Source organism: Zalophus californianus, chromosome 6 (assembly GCF_009762305.2).
Source record: "Zalophus californianus isolate mZalCal1 chromosome 6, mZalCal1.pri.v2, whole genome shotgun sequence".
Taxonomy (NCBI): domain Eukaryota; kingdom Metazoa; phylum Chordata; class Mammalia; order Carnivora; family Otariidae; genus Zalophus; species Zalophus californianus.
The window spans coordinates 129,407,302-129,425,005 of record NC_045600.1 but is presented as its reverse complement, the minus strand read 5'-3'; the positions used below and the strand labels follow the sequence as shown (position 1 = coordinate 129,425,005).

The following is a 17,704-nucleotide window of genomic DNA, read 5'->3' as shown; positions in this document are numbered from 1 at the left end:
GGAAGTCACACATCAAGCAAATGGGCAGAATTAGATTGTCTGAAGGCCAGCAACAGCTCTAACCAACTATAGTTGTGTGTAACCTCTTTGCCTTCCATTATTACAAAAGACAGAGTAAATTGGAGGAAAAAAGTATCAGTCTGGACTCTTGGTTTCAAGTAAAAAAAAAAAATCTCAAACTGGCTTAGGCAAAAGAGAGAGACTGCTATCGCTTGAAAAATCTAGGGGAAGGTCTAGCTTCGGGTGCAGCTGGATCCAGGGACCCCATCAAAGCCACTAGGATTTGGTGCTTCCCCATCTCTCAGCTCCAGTTCCATTTTCTGGCCCTCCCCCATAGCCACAAGATGACAGCAGTCTCTCCATGCTCACTTCCCACCAGCTTCTTTTCAGGCAGCTTAGATTCATTCTGTCTTGACCAACCCATGCATGCTCTGCCTGGCCTCAGTTGGGGTCACCTGCCCCACTCAAACCTCAAGGCAGAACAGGCAACGTGACAACCCAATGGCACATGCCTTACAGGTGAGAAGTCTGTGCATACATCAGCATATGGGATCACCCAACAAACCCTGGGGCCCAGGATCTCATTATCCCCATTTCACAGATGAGGAGACTGAGGCCCTGACAGGTTAAAAGGCTCATCCAAGATCAAATACCTGGAAAGTGGAAAACCAGAACACAAAGCTAAATCTCCAGACTCCAGGTGTGTGTTTGGTCACCTGACTACTGTCTCCTTGCAGTCTAAGAATCGAGGAGAGAAAAGTTATCACAGACCCAAGAGAGGTACAGGGGGAAGAAAACAGGAAGATGCGAACATCCCTAACAAACTTTTACCGACGGCCTTGCTGATCAGTTCACTGCTGTAAGTTTAAGAGACATCCTTCCAGGTCAAGTCCTTTTTCTGTTTTCCAACCTCCGTCATACCCCCATCACTCCTGCAGTGTTGCCGCATGCACTATTACCGACTTATTTTTCTTAAGTCAACTTATCTATTCTACTTACAAAAATGGGTTTTAAACATCCTATCACAACTGTAAATCAAAACAGTAGCATCCTTCCACAAATGAAGACTCCTTTCAAAATCAACCCAGAATGATTCAAAGTAGTCATCTGCACACCACTCAACATCACCCCACATCCCAGGCAGGGTAAGGTCCACGGGCTCTCTTTGGGGAACCCGAGCTAGCTGGTCACACCAGAACACAAGCAATCACTGTGCTATTCTGCTAAGGTCCTCTCCAGTGTGCCCACCACATCCCACACACTCTGGGCCAGCCCAGGGGAGGGAAGTGAGAGCCCACTGGAACAGGAGGCATGGACGGCAGGCCCCAAATGTGGCCAAAGCACCACTAGCTTAGGGTTCGGTCCTCTTCCCTCCATCACAAGGCTGCTGGGTCTGCCACAGCATCCGTGATAGCTAATTTTTTTTAAAGATTTTATTTATTTATTTGAGAGAGAGAGAATGAGAGATAAGAGAGCACGAGAGGGAAAGAGGGTCAGAGGAGAAGCAGATTCCCCACCGAGCAGGGAGCCTGATGCGGGACTCGATCCCGGGACTCTGGGATCATGACCTGAGCAGAAGGCAGTCGCCTAACCAACTGAGCCACCCAGGTGCCCCGTGTTAGCTAATTTTATGTGTCAACTTGACTGGCTCACAGGGTGCCCAGGAATTTGGCTATTATTTTGGGGTGTGTTTGTGAGGGCGTTTCCAGAGGAGATTAGCAATTGGATCAGTAGACTGAGTTAAGAAGATGGAAGATGGCCCTCCCCAATTATTGGGCATCATCCTAATCCACCGAGGGCCTGAATAGAAAAAAGTGGAGAAAGTGAGCTCTCATTCATTCTCTCTCTCTCCCTCCCTCCCTGCCTCCCTGATTGCATGAGCTGAGATCTCAGTCTTCTCCCCTTAGACGGGGACTTACACCCTCATCACTCCTGGTTCTCAGCCCTTCAGACCCAGACTGGAATTTACACCAGCTTTCCTGGGCCTCCAGCTTGAAAATGGCAGATCCTGGGACTTCTCAGCCTCCATAATTGCACGAGCCAATTCCTTATAATAAATCTCTTCTTAGGGACGGATAGGTTGATAGGTAGGTAGGTAGAAGGAGAGGTAAATACTCCATTAGTTCTCTTTCTCTGGAGAGCCCTAATACAGCACCCTTAGTCTCCTACCCTCACTGAGGCAAGACGTTATTCAGGAGCCACAAGACACTCGGTGGCTGCCAGCATGCTCTTACCTGGCCATTTTAGTCATCTCAGGTCCCCAACTTACTTCTGCCATGATTATTTCTGTGATGCTCTGGGCGGAGGAGACCAAGGCAGCCCCGGGTGAGCCACGCCCATACCTGCATCTTTGCCTACAGTCACTAGGAGCAGCTGAACAGATGTATGGTAGTGTAAGTCTCTGCAGAGAGTCAGGGAGAGCCTTTAGAGCACCCACAGGGAGCCCCTCACTCTATGGAGATGGAAGCCTGCCCACCTCCCCCAACCAGGGGGGAGGGGCAGAGATGGGCTAGGTCACAATCCCGACTCTTAATACAATTTTCTCCCTTACTCGATCAAGAATATTCCCACTCCAAATCAGTCAATGCACCCTCCCCCGGGAAGCTGGGTTTGGGCCTCCTGGGACCCCCTGCAGTGGCACACAGAAGGAAAGGAACGTGCTGAATAAGAAAAATAAAATGCTATCGAATGCCAAAAATGAGTCTGGCTGAAAGAGTCCTGCCCTGGGGGGCACCTTTAAAGAGACAGAGTTGATATCAGGATCTTGAAGAGCTATCTGCACCCCCTTGTTCCCTGCAGCATTACTAATAACCACAACATGGAAACAAAGAGCCCGTCCACAGATGAACAGGGAAAGGACATATGGAATTTGCATACAATGGAATACTATTCAGCCGTGAAAAGGGAAATCCTGTGATCTGCAGCAACACGGATAAAACTGGAGGACATTCTGCTGAGTGAAAGAAGCTGGACACAGAAAGATAAATACTGCAGGATTCCACGTATATGTGGCATCTAAAATAATCAAACTCCTAGAAGCAAAGAACTGAATGCTGGTTACCAGGGGCTGGGGGAGGGGCCAGTGACATGACATGAGTAAGTTCTAGAGATCTAACGTACAGCAGAGCACCTCCAGTCAACCATACTGTATTATACACTTAAAACCAGTGAAGAGGGTAGATCTCATGTCAGGTGTTTTTACACCAATATACGGGACACAGGAAACTTTTGGAGGTGACAGATCAGTCCATTACCCAGATATCGTGGTGATGGTTGCACAGGTGTGTGCATATGGACAAATGCATCAAATTGTACACACTAAATATGTGCAGTTTCTTGTGTTTGTGTTATACCTCAAAGCTGTTTTTAAAAGAGAACTGGGGTGCCTGGGTGGCTCAGTCAGTTAAGCATCTGCCTTCGATTCAGGTCATGATCCTGGGGTCCTGGGATCGAGCCCCACATCGCTCTTCTTCCTCTTCCCTTTTCCTCTCCCCCTCCCCACTGTTTGGGCTCTGTTTCTCTCTCTCTCTCTCTCTCTCAAACAAATAAAATCTTTGAAACGAGAGGGAGAACCAAAGGGAATGATCTCCCCATTTCCCTGCATCCCAGTGCTGATGGGGAGGATGGGGGCCACACAAACAGGTGGAAGAAAACTAAGAAGGCATGGTTCCCTTGACCAGCAGCACGCTTGCTTCCCTTTCGAGACCGCATCATCAAAGTACTCAGCCCATGCGGGATCTGGGGAGGAGCCAAGGCTCCCACGTTACCCAGCAGCAAAGAGAGGCAGGGTGCACTGCAGTATGTTGGAAGCCCCACGTCTTTATTTTTGCATTGGCAAGCCCATAGGGTTAATGAAGAAATGAGGAAATTTGAAACCTGTCTACATTCCTGGACTCACAATGAAAGCTAAACATTTTTTTCCTTTCAAAACACATCAACGAAACAGATTCACAGAAGCAGGTATGTGCAGTCTGCACTCCTGTTTCTTTCACTTATAAAGCTCGGTGTTCCCAACTACAACTAAAGACGACCCCCTGGCCAGGCTGGGCCTCTTTGGTTTCTGCAGGAAAGCCGGTGGGTGTCCACTGCCGTGGGACACCCCACTTGGGGCTGTGGTCCTGGGCTGAGCAGGCTTTGGTTTGTGCAAGGCTGCCATCGTGTGGCCGCCGCGGGTATTCTCAGAAAACGGCCCAGAGGGAGAGGCGCATGCTCTCTGCAAGTCTAGATTAGGATCACGCATCTACTGCCACCAGCCAGAATGGGAGCTGGAGACATAGATTAAGAGGAAAATCAAGTTCTAATGCTGCCATCCAGGGCTGAGTCTTCTCCAGAGCACTTTCTGGGCCCTACTATGGACTTCAACTCTAGGCACACAGTGATTTCTGCAGTAAACGAGGAAGAACTTTCTCACCAGTCAGGACATTACAGAGGACCAGGATGTGAAGCAACCCCCAGCACCCGCCTGGTCTCTGCTGGGTTATCCTGTAAGCCCCACCCCAGCCTCGGAGCTGCACACAGTCCTGGGAGTTCTTTGAATCCTCCTTGTGCAGGAACTGGACCAACATAAAACAAGCACTCAATCCATAGCACTTTGTTTTCTTTTAACATTTTTATTTATTTATTTGACAGAGAGAGGGAGAGAGAGAGAGAGAGAGTACAGCAGAGGGAGTGGTAGAGGGAGAAGCAGGCTCCCCACTGAGCAGGGAGACCAACGTGGGGCTCAGTCTCAGGACCCTGAGATCATGACCCAAGCTGAAGGCTGACATCTAACCGACTGGGCCACCCAAGCACCCCTCAATAGCACTTTGAAGTCTTCATCCTGGTCTCCTCAAGGCCTGAGCTCTCGGCTTGCTCCAAAGCCAGAACTGAACAAGGCTGAGGCTGACTGAGCCGGCAGCCACCCAGGATTTGAGAGCTCACCGCGTCTGTTAGTCTGGGGCAAGGTTTCTCAATCTTGGCGTGACATCTCAGGCCGGGTAATTCCTGAAGTTACGAGGGCTGCCTTGGTGTTTTAGGATGCTGAGCGGCACCCCTGGCTTCTACTCGCTCGATCCAGTGCGCTCCTCACCTGACTGTGACAGCCAAAAATGTCTCCGTACATGGTCAAATGTCACTGGGGGTTCTCATCAGCACCAGTCAAGATCCACTGTCTGGGGGTATACTCATTTCCTACCGCCTCTGCTAACAAATTACCACACATGCACTGGCCTAAAACTACATGGATTTATTATACAGTTCTGGAAGTCAGAAGTCCTAAGGGGTCTCCCTGAGCTAAAACCAAGGTGTCCACAGGGCTGTTACTTCTCGAGGCTCCAGGGGAGAATCTGCTTCCTTGCTTTGTCCAGGTTCCAGAAGTTACCTGTACTCCTCGGCACATGGCCCTTTCCTCCAATTTCAAAACGTGCCAATGGTTGGTGGAGGCTTTCTCATAGCACATCCCCCTAAGGATGTCTTTTGTGGTCAAACTCCCTCTGCCTCCCTCATTTAAGGGCCCAGGTGACTACATTGGGCCCATCCAGATAATGCAAGATAATCTCCCCATTTTGAGATCCCTGGAAAGTCCTGTTTACCATGTAAGGGAATATATCACAGATTCTAGGGAGTCTGACATGGACATCTTGTGGCGGTGGTCATTATTCACCCTACCACAAGGGAGTACAAACGTGACTGGCCCTAGCTAGTGAATGAGTCCCACAGCCAGTGAATGGTGGGGACACACACTTGCTGGGAAGGACAACAGCATCTGGGTCCTAAACCCCTGGTGTACCCCCAAACAGATCTCTTCTGTAAACTGATTTGGGCCCTTGAGCTGCCCCTTCATTTCACTGATGAGGACCCTGGGTTCCCTGGAAGAGAAGTGGCCATTCCAGGTCCCACTGGAGTGAGGGGCCAGGCTGGAGCCAGGCCCCATGCTCTTTTCAGTCCTGGGACACAAATCCTGGTTACCACCCACCCCCAAAGGCAAACATTTCTAACTGTGGGATTTCAAGCTGTGCACCAGGCCTGTGAGAGAGAAACGGTGGCCCCCTGCTGCCGACAGGCCACATCCTACAGGAGGCTCGAAGACTGTGGGGCAGGGCCAAGGAGCCTGCCCCGCCTGAGGGATGTGATGTGGACCAGTGTGGGGACCCCAACTCTGCCAGGCATTCATAGTACACGCTCAGGGTTTGGCTCTGTGCCCCATAGGATGACACAGAACATCAGTGAAGGGTTTGGAAAAGAAATGACCAGGTAATTGGCTTTGGAGTCTGGAAAGCCAGACTCATTCGGGCAGGGATGGGAGGGGATGATAGAAACGCTCAGATTTTGGGGCTCCAGAGTGGAAAGGAGGTATGCCCCATCCCAGCCCGGAGTTCCCAGAGAAGGAAAGGCCCCAAAGAGCAGCCTGAGCACCAGCCTATGGGAGCTACATGGGGGTGCCAGGGCCCACCCCACATCAAAGCCACAATGTCCCCAGTGGAAAGCAAATGATTTCCCATGTGGCCTGGAGCAGCAAGACATGGGTTGTGAGGAAACCTGCAGGCTTCAGCATCACCACCCAGTGGGGACCAGGCGAAGCATCAGCAGATGCTAGTGGGGCTGCAGGACCAGGGTCCAGGGGTTGGAGGCCACCAGTGCAGCCCTCAACGGCCACCTGGTTGGGTCCTTGAGACCAGAGACTCTGACGAGACAACTGTACACAGGAGCTGGTGCATGTGGGCAGGACAGATCCAGGCCAAGAGGCGATGCCCCCTCCTCATCAAGGCCCCTGTCCCAGGCAGCCCCAGCAATGAATGCCCACCGACAGCGGCCGGAAAAGGCCTGAGTTCCACCTACAGCATTACACTGAAGTATGTTCCTTATAGGATTTCCTTGTGTAGCTTATATGGATTTAATTTATACAAATCTTTTTTTAAAGATTTTATTTATTTGAGAGAGACAGAGCACAAACAAGGGGGAGAGGGAGAGGGAGAAGCAGGCTCCCCGCTGAGCAGGGAGCCCGACGAGGGGCTCCATCCCAGGACCCTGAGATCATGACCTGAGCCGAAGCACACTCTTAACCAACTGAGCCACCCAGGTGCCCTAATTTATGCAAATTTTCTAAAGTTATTTTACAAATATAATGCACACATTTGGCCATATTTATATGTGTATGTGTATATATATACAAATATATACACACACATATACATACATATATATATATATATTTTCAATGACATGCTTTTTATCTGCTCTGTTGGTAACCCGAGAATCCAGCAAACATTCCTCAAATCAAGCAAGTGTAGAGCCAAGAAGGAATAATAACCAACCGAGCCCATTCCTGCAATTCACACTGAGCCAGGAAGACCACCACAATGCACCCAAGGCCACACCCTCTAATCCCATGAAATTCCAAGAGTCCGAGCACCCTAGGATCAAAGAAGCCATCTGCTTGGTATGCACCTCATACAGCCTCTGTGAGCTGCCCACCAGCAAGTAGGTGCCACGAGTCACAGGCACTGAAGGCCATGAGAGTTCGCAAGCTCTGCAGCTCATCTGCACACTGTCAAGGGTCACTGTTGGAGAGGTGACCTTCTAGAAAGCCTGAAGAACACATTCAGGGAAGCCTTTCTGTTGCTGGGCCATTTGTAGGATTTTTCTTACAGGACAGTCCTCTTTCTGAAAAGGTCTCATTTGATGCCGCAAATGACAGAAAGCCCAGTTCCCTGGATGTTTGGTTGGGTGCTGGGCTTGCAGACCCTCCGTGAGTGTTGCTGTGGTTTCCAGCTCTTTTCTCTTGCTTGGCCACGGTGATATGTTGTGCCCTGTGTAAAATGGCGGAGGTGGAAGGGGGAAGAGGAAGGTGGCCAAGGAATTTCATGGCTTCTCGACATGGAAACCCAGACACCTAACTTCAAAACTTCCAGATGCTGACCATCTCTCCCTAGAAAGAGAACTAAATCAAAATCAAAACTTTTAGAATGCTTCTTGCAGAAAGTAGGGATTTTAGAAATCGTCTCATAATCTGTTGGGTCCCTAAGGTTTCTGCAAGTAGCCAACCAGTTGGATTTCTTTCTTCCTCATGCCAAAGGGCATGTTCTCAAAGACTTCCTGGAACAAAATATCTGATGCTAAGATAGCCTGAAACCCTACTCCCCAAAAGAAAATCTGTTTGAGGCCCCAGTACGCAAAAGTGAATGTCCATCACCACTGCCCAACCCCAAATCCGGGAGGCAAGCTTCTGGAAGACCACGGATTCCCAACATCCTCTGCCCACCTCGCATCTGGTTTTTCCCACTTAGCATAATGTGTTTAAGGTTTATCCGTGGTGTAGCATGTATCAGTACTTCATTCCTTTTTGTAGCTAAATAATATTCCATTGTATGGATATACTACATTTTGTTTATCCATTTACCAACTGATGGGCTTTGCGTCTGATTTCAGTTAAACATCTGTGTACATGTTTTTTGGCCACAGTTCTTCGGTTCTCTTGGTTATGTACCCAGAAGGAAATTTCTGGGTCATATGGTAAGCTTGGAGTGGGACAACACGCAAGGCAATGCACCTCATACAGGACATGAGCCTGGGATCCAGAGATGGCTTTCTTCTAAGTAATGACTCCTTTGCGGATTTTTCTATAATCATTGTATACTCAAAAAACTTTCTCCCCAATAACTCCCTTTAGATGGACTGCATTTATAAGACACAATCATTACTGCAACACCAAATGCACAAGCAACCAAAGAAAAGTAGATAAACTGCATCATCAAAATTCAAAATGCTGCACCTCAAATGACACCATCAAGAAAGCGAAGAGACAACCCACAGTATAGGAAAAATTCTCTACAAACGACATATGTGATGAAAGACTTGGTTCTAAAATATCTAAAGAACTGTTACAACTCAGTAATAAAGACAACCCAATGAAAAAATGGGTAAAGGATCTGAGTAGACATTTCTCCAAAGAAGACATAAAAGGAGCCAGCAAGTACAGGAAAAGGTGCTCCACGTCATCAGTCATCAGGGAAATGCACATGAAAACCACAATGGGATGCCAGCTCTCAAGCACTAGGATGGCGGCTATCAGCAAAAAGATGACTAGCATCAAGCGCCGGCCGGGATGGGGAGAAAATGGAACCCTCACACACTGCTGGAAGGAACGTAAAATGGTGTAATCACTTCAAAAAATAATTGGGCAGTTCCTCAAAAAGTTAAACATAGAGTTACCTTATGACCCAGAAACTCCACTTTTGGGTATATACCCAAGAGAACTGAGTATGTCCACATCAAGACTTATGCATGAATGTTCTAAGCAGCATTACTGGTAATAGCCAAGAAATCAATCTAAAAGTCCATTAATTGGAGGCGCCTAGGTGGTTCAGTCAGTTAAGCATCCAACTCTTGATTTCAGCTCAGGTCATGATCTCAGGGTGGTGAGGTCAAGCCCCATGTCAGGCTCTGTGCTTAGAGGGGAGTCTGCTTGGGATTCTCTCTCCCTCTCCCTCTGCCTCTCCCCAAGCTCACTCACACGCTCTCTCTCTAAAATAAATAAATCTTTGTAAAAAATAAAAGTCCATTAATTGGTAAACAGATAAGTAAGCAAAATGCAGTATACCCATACAATGGAACATTATTCAGCTATAAAAAGGAAAAAAGAGGGAAGGAAAAATAAAATAAGATGAAATCAGAGAGGGAGACAAACCACAAGAGACTCTTAACTCTAGGAAACAAACTGAGGGTTGCTGGAGGGGAGACAGATGGGGGGCTGGGGTAACTGGGTGGTGGGCCTTAAGGAGGGCACGTGATGGAATGAGCACTGGGAGTTACATGCAACTGATGAATCACTACACTGCTCCTCTGAAACTAATAATACACTGTATGTTATTTAATTGAATTTAAATTTTAAAAAAGGAACAAAGTACTAATACAAGCTACAATGTGAATGAACCTTAAAAACATCATGCCAGGGGTAGCTGGGTGGCTCTGTCAGTTAAGCGTCCAACTCTTGGTTTCGGCTCATGTCATGATCTCAGGGTCCTGAGATCAGAGTCTGCTTGTCCCTCTCCCTCTGCTTCTCCTTCACTTTCTCTCTCTCTCTCTCTCATAAATTAAAAATCTGTTTTAAAAAATCCTTAAAAAGAAATTATGCCAAGGCAAAGAAGCCAGATGGAAATGACCACACATAGTATAATTCTACTTGTACATGTCTAGAACAGACAAATCTATCGAGAGAGAAAGATTTGTGGTTGCCTTGGGCTGAGGGTGGGGGGAAAGGGAGAGACTGCTAATAGGTACAGGGTTTCTTTTTGGGGTACTGATTGTGGTGTTGATTGCACAACTCTGTCAATATACTAAAAACCACGGAATTGTATACTTCAAATGAAATTAACTTTATGGTTTGTAAATTACTGATTTAACAAAAACAACACAACACACATGTGCACACACACATGCTTTATGGACATTCCCCATACAAGCCTCACAGAAGGGAACACTGCACATGGCCCCAGACCCAACTCATCTGTGTCACTGGCTGGAGAGGGGGTTGCTTGGAGTTCCAGGGTGTTTCCTTCTAACTCTGCGGGGTTTGTCTTTACATCTTTAAATGAACTACACCGACACATCAGTTCTTCTCCCTTGGGAGGATGCTTTTATTGAACAGTAACTTCATCAAAGCCCTGAGACATTTTCGTCGGTTCATTTCCATGTAAACACAAAGCACCAGCCATTCACCTGAACGGTGCCAAGTTCACAGCACCCACCAAGTCACACATTAAAGACCATGTCTGCCATTACACATTGAGCACCCCCTGGTTGCAGAGCCCACTTTTATGGACTGTGCCTCATTCACGAGGGGCCCACATGCACCGGGGGACTTCATGAGGTCTCCGTACAGAGCTCTAAACTCTACTTCTTTCCACGGGACTCTTCCCTCTTTCTAATGGGTGAAAGACAACTCCAGGGGAACACTCTAGAAGAGACCCTTCCAGAGAGAAGAGTTGGAGTCCAGTAAACACATTTCACTTATCCCCAGTGCCCAGCACAGAGCTCAGACCTGAGCAAGCATGCTGAGTATTTGTCGTACATCAGGACGGATGGATGGAGAGATAAACAAAGGGGCAGATGTGGGCACATGGATGGACTGACAGGTAGGTGGGCAGAGAGATGGGACAACTGGATCGATGGATGATGTCAGAAGGACAGATGGACAGACGGGTGGGTAGATGGATAAATGAATGGAAGGACAAACAGATGATCAGATGGGTGGACGGACAGATGTGGACAGATGGACAGTTGAGTCCATCAAATAAATGGATGGGCAGACGAATGGACAAATGTGGACTGATGGAGAGATAAGTGGGTAGATGGATGGATGGACTGACAGCTGGGTGGATAGGTGGGTGGACAGATAGATGGATGAGTGAGTAAGTAACAGAGGTCCCATCAGATGTGCCCTCTGACCACTCAGGGAAATAGCAGTATCTTGCCAGCATATGGTGCTGGTGGTCTCCTCCCTATCCCGAGGCTCCAGGATGAGCTTTACTATACCCCTAAAGAGCTGAACCTGTTCTTCTATCCATCTCCAGGGTCTAGCCACAGAGGAACAGAAGGTGTCACCTCCCCCCCAAGGTGATCTGTGACAACTTCCTTCTGTTCCTCTGTGGCTAGACCATTCATTCCCCACAGTTACTGAGGACACAAGGGGCAACTGAGCAGGCCCAGGGCTGACCCTGCTGGTGGCTCCTGGGAGTCACAGCCGAGTGCCCAGTGCTTTGAGGCCATATGGGAAGGGGGGGAACAGGTGGTCAGGAAGGCACATCAAAGCTGAGACTAGAGGTGAGCAGGAGTCAGCCTGACTGACAAGTGTGTGTGTGTGTGCGTGCACGCACACGCACGCACAGATGAGGTGAGAGGGAGAGAAAGACAGACAGAAGGACAGAGGCAGGGAGGGAGGGAGGAAAAGGCACATGCCCAGGGCACAGCAAGTGCACGAGTGCCGACCCCGAAGCAAGAGCACAGGAGTTGTCTGAGGACGGGAAAGCCCAGGCAGCCGGGGTACAGAAGGCAAGGTCGACTCTGCTCAAGGCTGAGTCATCAGGGCCCCAGGTGCTCCAAAGACAGTGATAAAGCCTCAGAGGGGTGTGCCCAGTGATAAGATCCGATGTGCATTCACCCACAAGTAGGGGCTGGGACGGGGCTGCCTGCCCCAAGACGACCGAGCCAGCCCCTGCCGGTTCGAAGGTTAAGAACCCAACTAACCATCAGTGAGGCCTGGCCAGCTGCAGAGAAAGGCCTACAGCAGCTTCCGGGGGCGCTGGGGCCTCAGGAAGCAGCCTGCACTGCGCCTTACCCTGTGGAAGGCCTGCCTCATCTGTCCTCACCGGGGTCTTACAGGCAGGGTCCTCGACTCAGCTCCGAATCCCCAAGCACATGCCCCGAGCAGGGGGTGACAGTGGCTGAGGAGGCCAGGAGCATCACAATCGCCTTGACCAGTACAAGCCTTTTCCCTCACGGCGCCGTAGGCTGGAAGGGCCAGCAGCACAAGGCCCCCACCGGTGGCTTCCCCTCTGAATGAAGTGACGCCTAAGATCCTGATGCCCGCCTGGAGCGCACTGGGCCAGACGTGGGCGAGGCGCCAACCAACGGTGTGCCTCAGGCAGTCCGGGCCACCGCCCTCATCGCAGAAGCTTCTCTGGAAAAGAACCGTGTCTCCCCTAGAAACCTTTCCGGTGCCTGTGGTCTCACGGTGACATCTGGCCCGGTGGGGGCAAACCTGAGACAGAGCTCTGCAGCGCAGACCAGAATGGGTGTGGCCCTTCTCGGAGTTTCCTTGCACTCAAAAAGAGGCATATTCGAGTGGTTCCCATACAGTCTTTATGAATTCATCCCGAGTAACAGAAACCATATTAGGTTTAACAAACACGCCTCTGGGATCTGAGCTCAGGAAAATAGCAGCCTGCGTGGCTCTCCGTGCTGGAGGAATGAAGCACTTTCTTAGGCTTTCTATCACCTGAGCCCACAAACCAAGCCTGAGGTGGGTGGGGTCTGTGCTGTCCCTTTCTCCTCAAAGGACAGCACACAGCAGGGGCAGAGGCCAGCTCCCGGGCACGCGAGCAGGCAGTGACAGAAGCAGCTCTCACGCCCCTGTCCCCTGGGGCCCAGGCAGGCCTCTCGACTCGGGTCTGCCTCTGAGAGTCAGGAGCTGGGCCGCGGGTGCTTCTGCTGGGACCCCCAGACCAGCCCCGCATCCACCGCAGTCCTCTTGGTCTCCTTCCCCTCCGGCCTGGCCGCGCAGACTCGTCCAAGCCGCCCCGCTGCTGCTTCTTTCACTCCACAGTCCTGACCACTCTTTGTCTCTTCCCGTTCTCCGCGGGTCCTCTCCTGAATCAGAAAAGAATCAACAAAGCTTTCCAGTGCCTGCCGTTAGGGGCCTGCCGGTGTCGTGGCCGGGCCGGGCCCTTGCACACACTGCACGCTCAGATTCAGGCCGGATGAGCCGGGCTCCAACACCCCGGCCAGCCACGAGGACCCCGTGTTTTGTTCATAAGATGCTCTGAGGACCTATTTACTGGTGGGAACGTACGTCCTGACAGGAACTGAAGAGCCCAGCCCACGGAGATCAGAGAAAGAGTAAAGCAAAGAAGCACTACTTTAAAAGGTGGCGCTCTTACGTCTGAGTATGTGGACCTCCCCAGACACCTGCCCGCGGGCGTGACGTCACACTGAACCTCCTGCTTCCTCTAACGGCTTTCAAGGCTTAAGAGCAAAGTCGGGGATCAGCAAAGAGGCGAAGCACAATACTCTTCAGTTCAGCGGCCTCGGAGGCCATCAATGAGCCCCTTTTTCCACTGTAAACCAAGGAAAAGGAAAGCCCTCCTCTGCCAGCCTTTCTAAAACAATCCAGCACTTTCTGGGATATCTTATGCCTTCGACGTTGAGTCTTCCATCCCCGTACCATCTCCTTTCCAAAATAAGCAGTATTGCTCACAAGTTGCAATTCTAAGTTCTAGAGTTTAAAATCATTAACAACTTTTTAGGACTTCAAGAGCAAAGACCCCTCCGTGGCAGAAAATGGATGTTATCAGAATTACCTGGCACGGGCTAGGGTCTTTCCTGGCTTCAGGAAAACACTTAATGGAATCACATCGCTTCAAAGTCTTACAAAACACTGAAGAGACAATGGGCTACGGAGAAATACTCAGCAGCCATCCTCGTCCCTAGCTCTCTTCTCCCATCACCTTGGGTTCTACGACAGCCTAAGGCCGGATTCCATGTCCCAGCATCGGGGCTCGAGGGGCGGAGGAGGAAGGAAAGAAACCTGCCCGCACATCTGCTCTGCCTGAAAGACGCCGGTCCACGGCAGAATGTGAAATTCAGATTTTTCAATATTTCCTTAACAGTGCAAGGCTACGGCTGATTCCCACGTGCTCTGTCTAGTTCTGGCTTCATTAGAGCTCGTCAAGTTTAGAGAAAAGGACCAAGAGTAAGTAGGTCCTCAGAAAAGTCTAATTACAAAGGCCTCTCCTCATACCACAGGACGGAGACTCGGAGTATGAACCAACGACCCACGGCCACGGAGAAGCCCAAAGCCAAGGTGATTAGGAAGATGGCTTGCAGGTTTAGAGCTCCCCTAAACAAGCATAACATGATTGCTAAGTAAACAAGACCCATTCCTAGAATGACATATTCACCACCTACCTTCTTGCCTTCTTCAGACTGTCTGGGTCCATCATCTGGAGACGTCCGCCCTTGACTGCTCACATTCTCCTTGGCATTTCCTGGGTGAGCTGCCCTCCCCAAGCAAGAGAGCAGGATAAACAAATGGGGGTTGCTCCGGGGGGAATGGACAATCAAAAGATTAATACGTTGGGGACCTCTCCAAAAGCACTGATCACCACGACCCAATTCCATCCTCCTGACTTACACTATGACACCTGCTATGGTACTCTCCAGAGGACAGGGAAACCTGTCAGGTTTGGGGAGACGGGAAGTGATGGTTCTACTCAAACATTTCTGAGCTGGAATATGATCTTTTCTTCCAATTAGTCAGACATTAAATGGAGTCAGTTTCCAGGGCCATTTATTCCTAGGCCCTTCTCCTCTTTGCTCACTGGAATTTTTACTCATAAGAGAGCCCGTAATCACACTTTCTAATTTAGCCCCCCATCCCCTTTTACCAAATCAGTCCCAACTTGGAAAGGGATGACTTTCTTACCCCACTGTGTGGGATTCCTACACCCCATAATCTCTATGTGGAGGTATGTGTGTGTTGAGAGGGCATTCGGATCCTTTCGGAAAAAAATATTCAGTTTCCCATTTGAGCTGAAAATTCTAATGAAACACATTTTTCAGGGCACGTGGGTGGCTCAGTCAGTTAGGAATCCAACTTTTGATCTCAGCTCAGGACTTGATCTCAGGGTCGTGAGTTCAAGCCCTGCACTGGGCTCCACGCTGGGCGTGGGACCTACTTTATTTTTTTTTTTTAAGATTTTATTTATTTGACAGAGACACAACGAGAGAAGGAACACAAGCAAGGTCAGTGAGAGAGGGAGAAGCAGGCTTCCCGCTGAGCAGGGAGCCCAATGCGGGGCTCAATCCCAGGACCCTGGGATCATGACCTGAGCCTAAGGCAGACGCTTCGATCCCAGGGTCGCCGAAGGCAGACACTTAACGACTGAGCCACCCAGGCGCCCCAAGGAACCTACTTTAAAAAAAAAAAAAAGAAACAAACTTTTCAAATATTATTTAGTTGTTACCTATATACATAAATTATAAAGTTTATTTACAAACTTTATGAATTAGCCAACTTTGGTTTGGCAAAATTGAATCGTAAGTATTTAAAAATACCAGCATACTTTAGTACTCTCTTGGAGTTTCTATATTATGCAGTAATGGTTGCCCACGTAGTTCTCTTTGCAAAAATGTAAGCTCATAAATGAGTTCAGAGACTCAGTCAGCTTTATTAACCACTGTATCCTTATCACCTCTGCCAGTGGTCTGGCATTGGCAGATCCTCCATCACAGTAATTTATTGAATGAATGAGAAAATACATGAATGAATGAATAAATGAATGAATGAGTGAATGAATGAGAGAATGAAGTAGACAATCCATTATTTTCTACCCTAACTGATGTGTGAAACTATGTTTTTATGTGGTATGGACTAAAACATGCTAGAAACTACCAAATTTTTACTTGTATTTTATTCCTAGCCAATAAAGGTCCAATAACCTTTTAAAATGAATGCTCTAATCTGGAAGATTTAGGATAAGAATCTGAGAAGCCACCAAACAGGTAGGTCAAAGTAAGTTACCATCCAGGAGTTACCATACAGGACGCAATAGATGAAAATGGCCACTAGAGGGAGCCATACAACCTTTCAAAGAGCAGCATTAGCAAAATCCCATCCAGGAAAGTGGTTCTGCTCTCAACACTTCCCACCATAGCTCACCACCATAAAATTGTTATTACTACTGCACTATATAATGTCCAATTCACCAGAACAAGCTGAGACAAAGTTAGAGTTGCAGTTTGCTAGGATTCGGACTTTTAGAAAAATGACCCCACCTCCCCAGGTCAAATATTTCACATCTTTCCATGTACACTCTAGCATTAAAAATTAAATGTAAATAGAATAAAATTATTTTCCCTATGGACGATGATTGAAACTATTAAAAATTCACCTGGAAAGAAGGCAAAACTATAACCTAACGAATGAAAAAATTAATTTTTAAAGCTGTGTGCAATTACTTCCTGCCTCCAGCCACATTTTTGTAAAGGAACCTTTCGACTGTTGGAGCATTCAATTTCATCTCCTCCAGTAAAGAAACTTAAGGCATGTGCAAGCTGAGAAGTCACACCAGATAATATTATGATCCTATTGGTCAAGTTTCAAAGGCTTCATATGTAACTGAGTGTAGGAAGAAAAAAATTTCCCACAAACTCCTTCTCTCAAAAGTTCTGAAAAGCCTGTAAATATTTTCAGGGCCATTAAAAGCCACAGATGTTATCAATAGGCAAGATGCATGGAAACTTTAAAAGACCTAGTCCATAAAGGCCGCAGCTTCAAAAACAGATTTTGAAACATTTGAAAGGAGCACAAGCTAATTTCCCTTTGGAACAATGTAAAATGTCCATGCCTTACTTAGAACGTAAAAAGCAATTGGCTCCACTGGGCTTCTTGCTTACAGTTCTATTTCTACAGCACATGAAATTGTAGGAAACCTCCAAAATAACAGTCAGAAATAAAGGAACAAAAGATAGAACTTGAAAAACAGAACAATTCAAGAAAGCAACTCTAAGAATAACTGATTAAAAACTAAAATTAAATTAAACGGCTGTGTGAGATTTCCAAGGCAAGGGAAGATTCCAGAACCTGCACTGTTTGGTGACCTGTGGGAAAACCTAATGGGCTAACACTTGCAGATTTCCAAGAAGGCAGACAGACTGAAACTGAGAAACTGCAGAGCATCTGGGCTAATCTGTGATTGCATTTGCAGCCCCCACTCACCAACCCGGAAAAAACCTGAAATGTCAGTGCTGACAAAATTGTTACAAGATGAAGCTGGCTGGCTGAAAACCTTCCTGAGTGAATTAAAATCCTGACTGCTGGCCCTGGGGGAGACAGAAGTTGTGGGTGAAAACTGGGAACTAGCCATGATTTATACAGGGAGTGAAAAGATCATAATTTAGATTTTTTTTAATTACATAGTTTTAGTAATCTAATTTTATCCTAATTATA

General features: G+C 48.1%; 1 protein-coding gene across 5 annotated transcripts in view; it reads right to left on the bottom strand.

Annotated features, from left to right (window-relative positions):
* Positions 1-10,554: 10,554 nt before the first annotated feature.
* FAM169B (family with sequence similarity 169 member B) overlaps positions 10,555-17,704 on the bottom strand; it is an 88,078-nt gene continuing 80,928 nt past the window's right edge. For 2 of the 5 annotated variants that reach the window (XM_027571524.2, XM_027571525.2), the window contains exons 8-9: positions 14,662-14,750; positions 10,556-13,344 (exon numbers count right to left, since the gene is read on the bottom strand). In XM_027571524.2, the coding sequence (XP_027427325.1) occupies positions 13,159-13,344; positions 14,662-14,750 (275 nt within the window). In that variant the 3' untranslated portion in view covers positions 10,556-13,158. Of the gene's footprint in view, positions 13,345-14,661; positions 14,751-17,704 lie in introns of all 5 variants that reach the window. The other 3 variants (XM_027571527.2, XM_027571528.2, XM_027571526.2) reach the window with 2 other exon arrangements.